This window comes from Cebus imitator, unplaced genomic scaffold, assembly GCF_001604975.1.
Source record: "Cebus imitator isolate Cc_AM_T3 unplaced genomic scaffold, Cebus_imitator-1.0 Scaffold237, whole genome shotgun sequence".
NCBI lineage: Eukaryota > Metazoa > Chordata > Mammalia > Primates > Cebidae > Cebus > Cebus imitator.
In genome coordinates, this window is record NW_016107552.1 from 3,963,921 (window position 1) to 3,972,604 (window position 8,684).

An 8,684-nucleotide genomic window follows, 5' to 3' on the forward strand; every position below is an offset into this window, starting at 1 on the left:
TGGTCAGGCTGGTCTCAAACTCCTGACCTCATGATCCTCCTGCCTTGGCCTCCCAAAGTGCTGAGATTACAGGCTTGAGTCACCACGCCCAGCCTTGTTTGTTGGTTTGTTTTGATACGAAGTTTTACTCTGTCACCCACGCTGGAGTGCAGTGGCACAGTCTCAGCTCATTGCAACCTCTGCCTCCTGGGTTCAAGTGATTTTCCTGCCTCAGCCTCCCGAGTAGCTGGGACTACAGAGGCCCACCACCACGACCGGCTAATTTTTGTATTTTTAGTAGAGATGGTGTTTCACCATGTTGGCCAGGCGGGTCTCAAACTCCTGACCTCAAGTGATTTGCCAGCCTTGGCCTCCCGAAGTGCTGGGATTACAGATGTGAGCCACTGTGCCTGGCTTTCCCTCCCTCTTTTAGATTGCTTCTTCAGGCTACAGTTCTAAGAGTATCATTATCAGGCCAAAGGGCATGAGCATTTTAGGAGCTCATGAAACATACTGCTTTCCAAAAGACCTGTTAGTTTTTACTGCCAGCCTCACCCCGAAAACCCAAGGGTTGGATGATTCTTGGCTGAGGAAGGAAAAATCAATCATTTTTAATAAGCCTAATAGGCTGCTGAGGACATAACAATTATATGCATATTACACTGGGGTGCTTCTGTTTGCCTAACCGGAGCTAATAAAAGCCTAAGATAAAAGGGGTCGGGGAGGGCCTCTGAACACACAAGGCCGGGAGCCATCTGAGTCCATGACCATAGCTTTGCCTGCTCTGGCCCAGAAGCCAAATGCCCTAGTGCTTCTGGTTCCTCTAGGGATCCCTGCAGGGAGATGGAGCTTGCCAAGTGTCTTACCCAGAGCCAGCGGAGGGGGCTGCTCTAGGGGGTGGCCCCAAAGTTCTGCTCAGGCCTGGTAGCTGGATGACCAGTAATAACCCTACCCACGACCACCAATGAATGCTGTCACTGGTGACCTGGCCACCATGAGACTCCAGAATGTTCTCTGAGGGGAGAATGAGGCCTGATTTTTCCCCTTCTACCCAACAGTACCCCTTCTGGCCATGGATCAGATCTCCAGGTACGTGGGCAGGGTGGTAGACCTGAGGTAACAGACGAGGGGTTACATTCTGGCTCCAGAAGGAACCTGCTGTGCAAACGCTGAAAGCGGAGGGGATGTTACTCTTGAGAAAGGGGCAGTGTGCTGAAAAGAAAAGGTAAACCTTACACCCTGACATTTAGAAGAAATTCAATTGAAATTTAGTCAAGAATGAGGACAAGAGAGCCAAGCTGCAGAGACTCAAAGCTGCCCACCCACCAGAACTCCCCATTCCCCACCCACAGCAGGACAGGGCACACCCCTGTCCTGCTGGGGACACGGGCAGCCAAGACCACAGAGAGTGAAAGCCAGCACCTCCTGCTGCAGGAATCCTGCTTGGGAGGAAGTGAGTTGGGAAGAAAGTATTTGCACAAATTCCTAGAGTTCTGTTACTTGTAGTGATGCAAAACTGGAAACCACCCAAATGTTTAGCCTTTGGGGAAGAGAGAGGCAGCAGCAGCACAGTCATGCAGGCTCAGATCAGCTCACTGGCTGTGGCTCCTAAATGAGGGGCCCAGCGGGTGGGGTACTGCCCAGGAGTTCTTGGGCTTCCAGGGCCACTCTCCCCTCATCCCCCAGCCCTGCCTTGAGAAGGCCAGTTGTACCTGTTTAGGGGTGAGGCTAACACCAAAACACTTATGTGTTACCAAAATAAAACCCTTCTCTGGTTAAAGACAAGTGTCCTTGACTGATCACCAACTCCCTCATTTGTGGCTTCTCTTGTCCAGATGTCTGGCACCTACTATGCTCCAAGGACTTAGATGTGAGTGGTTTTTTTTTTTTTTTTTTTTTTTTGAGACAGAGTCTCACTCTGTCACCAGGTTGGAGTACAGTGGTGCCATCTTGGCTCACTGCAACCTCCACCTCCCAGGTTCAAGTGATTCTCCTGCCCCAGTCTCCCAAGTAGCTGGGACTACAGGTGCATGCCACCACGCCCAGCTAATTTTTGTAATTTTAGTAGAGATAGGGTTTTGCCACATTGGCCAGGCTGGCCTCGAACTCCTGACCTCAAGTAATCCACCTGCCTCGGCCTCCCAAAGTGCTAGGATTACAGGTGTGAGTCACCAAGCCCAGCCCAAAGTGGGGCTTTCTGAAGTCCCCTGGTGACTACAGGGAAAGGGGGAATTATTTTCATCTCAGTGTTCAGAATCACAGCAGAGGCTGGAGTTTTACTGCAGAGCAGCTCTTGCTGTGGGTGGGGGATTGTTCATTACCATCTCAAGGATTTTTTTTTTTTTTTTTTTTGAGACAGAGTTTCACTCTTGTTACCCAGGCTGGAGTGCAATGGCGCGATCTCGGCTCACCGCAACCTCCGCCTCCTGGGTTCAGGCAATTCTCCTGCCTCAGCCTCCTGAGTAGCTGGGACTACAGGCACGCGCCACCATGCCCAGCTAATTTTTTGTAGTTTTAGTAGAGACGGGGTTTCACCATGTTGACCAGGATGGTCTCGATCTGTTGACCTCGTGATCCACCCGCCTCGGACTCCCAAAGTGCTGGGATAACAGGCGTGAGCCACCGCGCCCGGCCTCAAGGATTTTTTTTAACCGAAAAGCTGGTCATATGCACAACATACAATCCTGGGGCTCAGCTCTGTTAACATCCTGGTGGCCAAGACTGCCTGCTGCCACCTTTGAGCTCCACAGCCCAGCCTTGGGTTTCAGCTGGCTGGGCCCCAGGAAGCCCCCAGACCCCACCAAGGTAGTAACCTGAGTGCTCCAATGGTGGCTGAAGGGTTGAAGATGATCTCGGCCCCGTTGATGCTGTACATCAGCCAGTTGAGAGGGTGGTGTCGCCCGTAGCAAATGTTCACCGCGATCCTTCCAAACTGTGTCTGGAACACGGGGTGGCCCAGGTTTCCCTCCATGTAGTAACTGGACTGAAAAGCAAAGGCCGTATACTGATGCCTCTGACCTTTAAGATGTCCCTTTCCTTAGACTTGGCAGAAAAACAGAAGTATCACCTGTAGTCCAGGGATGGTTACGCTCCTGAGTGACTCTAAGTTCCAGAATTTCAGTATGATAAAAACAAAACACACACAAAAAAACCCTGACACCAAACAAGCCAGCCCCCGGGGGAAATCACAGTGGCTGAAGCATTTGCCCAGTCTCCTTTGTGACGTGTCGAAAAAATCCCCACAACGACATTCCACGCTATTTCAAATTCTGGTGAGGTTTCAGTCGTGGTCTATCTCTAAGGCTCAGGTTTGGCTGGCATTAACATGAGTTGGTCACAACCCTCAGCTACCACACGTCATTATATAGAACAGTGGAGCCCCGGGGACCCGGAGCACATCCAAGTAACCCTCTCCCTGCTCAGACGAGAAAGCTGTTTCCTCAGTGGGCGTAACTCGCCCAAATGATTAAGGCCAAACCTTCTAGTGGAACCCTGAAAGCGCACCTTCTCCATCCTGCCTAGGGTTAAGGAGGCCCCTGTGGGGCAGGCAGACTGGACCCCATCCTCCCATCTCTGCCTGTCTGCTCCTCAGGGTGCCAGGGCAGAGACACTGTCCTGGACAGCACTGAGGGAAGCTACAGGGCAAATCGGGATCCCAAACAGATCTGCTCTGGGGGACTTTCACCTCCTCCTGACCCTGGCCATCAAAATTGGCCATGGTCAGGCAGCAACCAGAAAGTGTGCATGTGGTGGACACCAGAGTAGATCCTGCTGCGCTGAGACAAGCCCTGTGCTATATCTGCAGGGAGCTAAAGATTAATCCCAGGGTAAACAGGTGAGGGGTGCGTCTTCCCACCCCCACCTTCCAGCTGTTACTGAGAAACGCTGGGTTCGTCTTTCTCCCTGGGAAACCTCCTCTAGCACTGCAGACCATTTCTTGTCTGCCTGACCAGCCTGAGAATGGCCAGGACCCCCAAAATCATGGTGAGAGAACTGGGGACATCACATCCTGAACAAAGGTATTAACCACAAAGCAAGTTCAGATTTAGAATCTTAGGCATTAGGCAGTGCTCATTTCCCTCCTTCAAACGTCCACCCCCTCCCACCTTACCTATCCAGGGGTTGGCACTAATCAACTAAAATGGCCCCTGAACTTGTGTCCTGATCATGGGGCACATGAAAACACCACATAATGCACATATACAGATACACGTTTGCCCACTGTCACCTGACACACAAACATGGGCCACCTCAAATCCCCCATGAGCCATGGACAAGGAATGCCACGGTCCAAACAAGGACAGGGCTGTGGCGTGCTAGGCTCTGAGTCTGAAAAGGGGCCACAGGAATCATTTCATGTTTGTGCAATATATATTTTTGTTTTTTGAGACAGAGTCTCGCTCTGTCGCCTAGGCTGGAGTGCAATGGTGCGATCTCAGCTCACTGCAACCTCAGCCTCCTGGGTTCAAGCAATTCTCCTGCCTCAGCCTCCCAAGTAGCGGGGATTATAGGTGCCTGTCACCACACCCAGCTAATTTGTATTTTTGTATTTTTAGTAGAGACAGGGTTTCACCATGTTGGTCAGGCTGGTCTCAAACTCCTGACCTCATGATCCTCCTGCCTTGGCCTCCCAAAGTGCTGAGATTACAGGCTTGAGTCACCACGCCCAGCCTGTTTTTGGTTTTAATTTATAAACATACCACTTACTTCAAAGAAGAATTCAGGAGGCCAAATCAGGTTGTATTAAAAAAAAAAAAAAAAACACGCGCCATTGTGCTAAAGGTGTTTGGGACTCCTCTGAGAGTCCCGCCTGAATCCTGTCTGCCTGTGTGATGCAGGGCAATGTCAGGTGAGCCTGAGCCCTACAGCCGCATGTGGTCCAGTGGAGTGTGCGTGACATGGAGCATTACCCTGCACGGAACTTTCCCACAGAAAGTCCCACAGAGATCCACAGCACACAGAGGGGCAAGTGAGCAGAGCTGGTTATCTGTCTGACAGTGGCTCACCTCGTTAAAATCACCCACTCTGGGGATGTGGTTCTTCCTAGTCTTTCCCAGGACTGCTCCAGAATTGGAGATCACCACGGCTGCATTCCACAAAACGTCCCCATGCTCGCTGTCTCGTTCCAGGATGGGAGACACCACCACCATGTTATGGCTCTTCGCCAGCTGGAAAAATGAATGTAGCACAGTCCCACTTTCAAACCAATTGTTGTAGTTTTTTATTGAGGAAGAATTTAATGATCCTACTAAATCATTCGGCTTGGGTCAGAGCAATCACTTGCATTTGTTGTTTGGAACACTAACTGCCCTAATGTCCACGCTTTGCTAAATAAGAATCATCATTGTCCTGTGCACAGTTGGTGGTATAGCAAAACGGTGCAGCTGCTCTGGAAAACCATATGGGAGTTCCTCAAAAAATTACACAAGAATTACCATTTGATCTGGCAATCCCAATCCTGGGTATATATCCAGAAGGATTGAAAGCAGGGTCTCAAAGAGATTTGCAAATGCACGTTCATTGCAGCATTACTGACAATAGCAATCTCTTTGCTATTGTGAGTAATGCTGCAATGAACATGCGTTTACAAATGTGATGGGCACTTGGGTGAAATGTGCCATGTTTCCTTCATCCATTCACCCAAGTGCCCATCAATGGGTGAATGGATAAACGAAATGTGGCACACCCATAGGATGGAGTATCATCCAGCCTTAGATGCTATGGTTCTACGCTATACAAGGATGAACCTTGATGATATGCTAAATGAAATAAGCCAGTCCCAAAAAGACAAATACTATATGATTCCATTTGTGTAGGGTATCTAGAGTAGCCAAATTCACAGAAATGGAAAGGATAATATTAATAGCATGGTGGTTGCCAGGGGTTGGGGGAGTGGGGAGTTATTGTTTAATGGGTATAGAGTCGGATTTGCAAGACGCAAAAGTTCTGGAGATCTGCACAACATGAATATACTTTACACTACTGAACTCAAAATGGTTAAAATGGTACATTTTAGATATATTTTACTGCTCAGAATAAAAAGAATAATCAAACTTCTTATCTATACCAAAAATAAATCTCTTTGGCATCAAATTCCTTTTGTCTCAAGTAAGAACATCAAGCCCTGGTGACCTCAGGATGAGCAGCCTGGTGGGTCATTTGTCCTCTGCTCTAACTAGCCATCATGATCTCTGGCCTTAATGACAGGATGGGGGAGAGGCACGCTCGGAAAGCAGCACTAGGGGCCAGGTTAAGGGCAGCCCTAAGTCCCTGTGGAGGCAGGCAGAGTGTCCCTGGCATCAGCTCCCTTTTACACTCTTCCTCCAGCCCTGGCTCTGGTTTATCATCTGCAAAAGTCCCCTCAACAGTCCCCTTCCTCTTTTCTCCACAGCAAGGAACCAACAACCTGGTGAATGAGAGATTTTTTTTTTTTCCCCTATAGCCTGAGAACACCAGTGTTTGGAATCACAACTATGTACTGATAAAGTCACCATGATTATACACAGCTGTGCCCCCAAAGCCCCGAAGTATATACACAAAATCTGAAAGAGAATACAAAGAAATGAAAAGAGTTCTTTTGTTAGAGGTGAAAATAAGGCTAAACTACCCTTCGTCACCTCATGAAATGTTACGGGTTTTCTGGTAACAGCTTTATTAAGACATAATTCACACAGCATTAAGATTCACTTTAAGATTGGTCAAGTCCAGTAATGAGAAGTGGGGAAAGAGCAGAACAAGGAGTCACTCTTTTGAAGTGTGCAATTCAGGATATTCATAGAGTTGTGCAACCATCGCCACTATCTAATTTTAGAACATTTCATCACCCTAAATGGAAACTCTGTACCCATTAGCAATCACTCCCTTCCTTCCTCGCCCCCAGCCCCTGGCTACCACTAATCTGCTTTCTGTCTCTATGGATTTGCCTATGCTGGACAGTTCATATAAACGGGACCACACAAGTATTATGAGGTTTTAATGAAGAAAAATCAAAAACAATTTCTACACTGATGAGACACAGGCCATGAATCGAAGCTTCTGTGGCTCAGGCTAACTGCAGTGGAGCCGGCAGAGCCCTGGTCGAGGAACTGGCCCCTCTGGTCCCTGAATGCCAGCTCTGCCAGTTGCCAGCTGCAGGACTTACTACAAAAGTCACCTCCTACCACCCTCCCTGGGCTGCAGATCCCTTGCCTAAAAAAGCTACTAATGGCCCTTCTGGAGCCTTACACTCTCCAATTTTAAGAGTATGCTAAAAAAAAAAAAAAAAAGTGGCAAATAGTCTTATCTAATCTTATCTGGCAAAACAAACACCAAAGGAGTGCATTTTCCATGGTGAAAGGCCATACCCAGCAGCTGTGGTCATGCTCTGTGACTTGCACATATTTGGCAGCTGCTACCAGAGGCACAGTTAATGTCCTACCTGCTGACAGAATTTGGTGGTGGGCCCGTCTTCTGCTGACTCAGCAAATTCTGTCCAAGGAAGCTTCTCTCTCGTACAGAAGGCAAAGGGCATAGCTATAAGCAGGAGAAAGGGCAGCATTATATCCAAGATGCACAGCCTCTGAGGGGGGCTCCTCAGCCCAGCAGCAGGAGGTCACTGCAAGAGAATACAACCTCAGGAGTGCCATGGCCTGGCTTCTGGGTCCCAATCCTGGCTGTGGGCAGTGGGCAGCCCCTACCTCTAGGCTTCATGGCAAACAAGAGGCTGGGCCAAATGTCTTTCCCAAAGTCTTAAAAACAATTGCAGCACAGATATTTGCACACTGGTGTTTATAGGAGCATCATTCACAATAGCCAAAAACTGGAAACAATCCAACTGTCTTATCAGCAGATAACTGATAGGTAAAATGTGGTGTATATATACACAATGGAATATCACTCAGCCCTCTTAATAAGGGAAGAAATTCTGATACATGCAGGTAAAATGTGGTGTATATATACCCAATGGATTATTCAGCCCTTTTAAAAAGGGAAGAAATTCTGATACATGCTCACATGGATGAACCTTTAAGAATATGCTAAGGGCCAAGCATGTTGGTTGGCTCATGCCTGTAATCCCAGCACTTTGGGAGGCAGAGGCAGGTGGATCACAAGGTTAGGAGTTCGAGACCAGGCTGGCCCACATAGTGAAACCCCACCTCTACTAAAGATACAAAAAATCAGCCAGGCGTGGTGGCATATGCCTGTAATCTCAGCTACTCGGGAGGCTGAGGCAAGAGAATCGCTTGCACCCAGGAGACGGAGGTTGCAGTGAGCCGAGATCGTGCCATTGCACTCCAGCCAGGGTGACGGGCAAGACTCTGCCTAAAAAAAAAAAAAAAAAAAAGAATATGTTAAGATACAAAACAAATACTGTAGGAGTCTACTCATAGGAGGTATTTAGAGTAGTCAAATTCCTAACGACAAAAAAGTAGAGCTGTCAGGGGCCAGAACAGGGGATATACTGTTTAATGGCGAAAGGGGTCCAATTGTGAATGATGAGAAAAGTTCTGGAGATCATGGTGACGATGATATACAACAACATTAATGTATTTAATGCCTCAGACCATACAATTAAAAATCGTTAAAATGGGCCGGGCGCGGTGGCTCACGCCTGTAATCCCACCACTTTGGGAGGCCGAGGCGGGTGGATCATGAGGTCAAGAGATCGAGACCATCCTGGTCAACATGGTGAAACCCTGTCTCTACTAAAAATACAAAAAATTAGC

At 48.3% G+C, this 8,684-nt stretch overlaps 1 protein-coding gene across 1 annotated transcript in view; it reads right to left on the reverse strand.

Annotated features, from left to right (window-relative positions):
- The window catches only part of UPB1 (beta-ureidopropionase 1), a 32,714-nt gene that overhangs the window by 5,789 nt on the left and 18,241 nt on the right, over positions 1 to 8,684 (reverse strand). The window contains exons 4-6 of the mRNA XM_017498138.2: positions 7,397 to 7,491; positions 4,986 to 5,147; positions 2,793 to 2,962 (exon numbers count right to left, since the gene is read on the reverse strand). Of these exons, the coding sequence (XP_017353627.1) occupies positions 2,793 to 2,962; positions 4,986 to 5,147; positions 7,397 to 7,491 (427 nt within the window). The remainder of the gene's footprint in view (positions 1 to 2,792; positions 2,963 to 4,985; positions 5,148 to 7,396; positions 7,492 to 8,684) is intronic.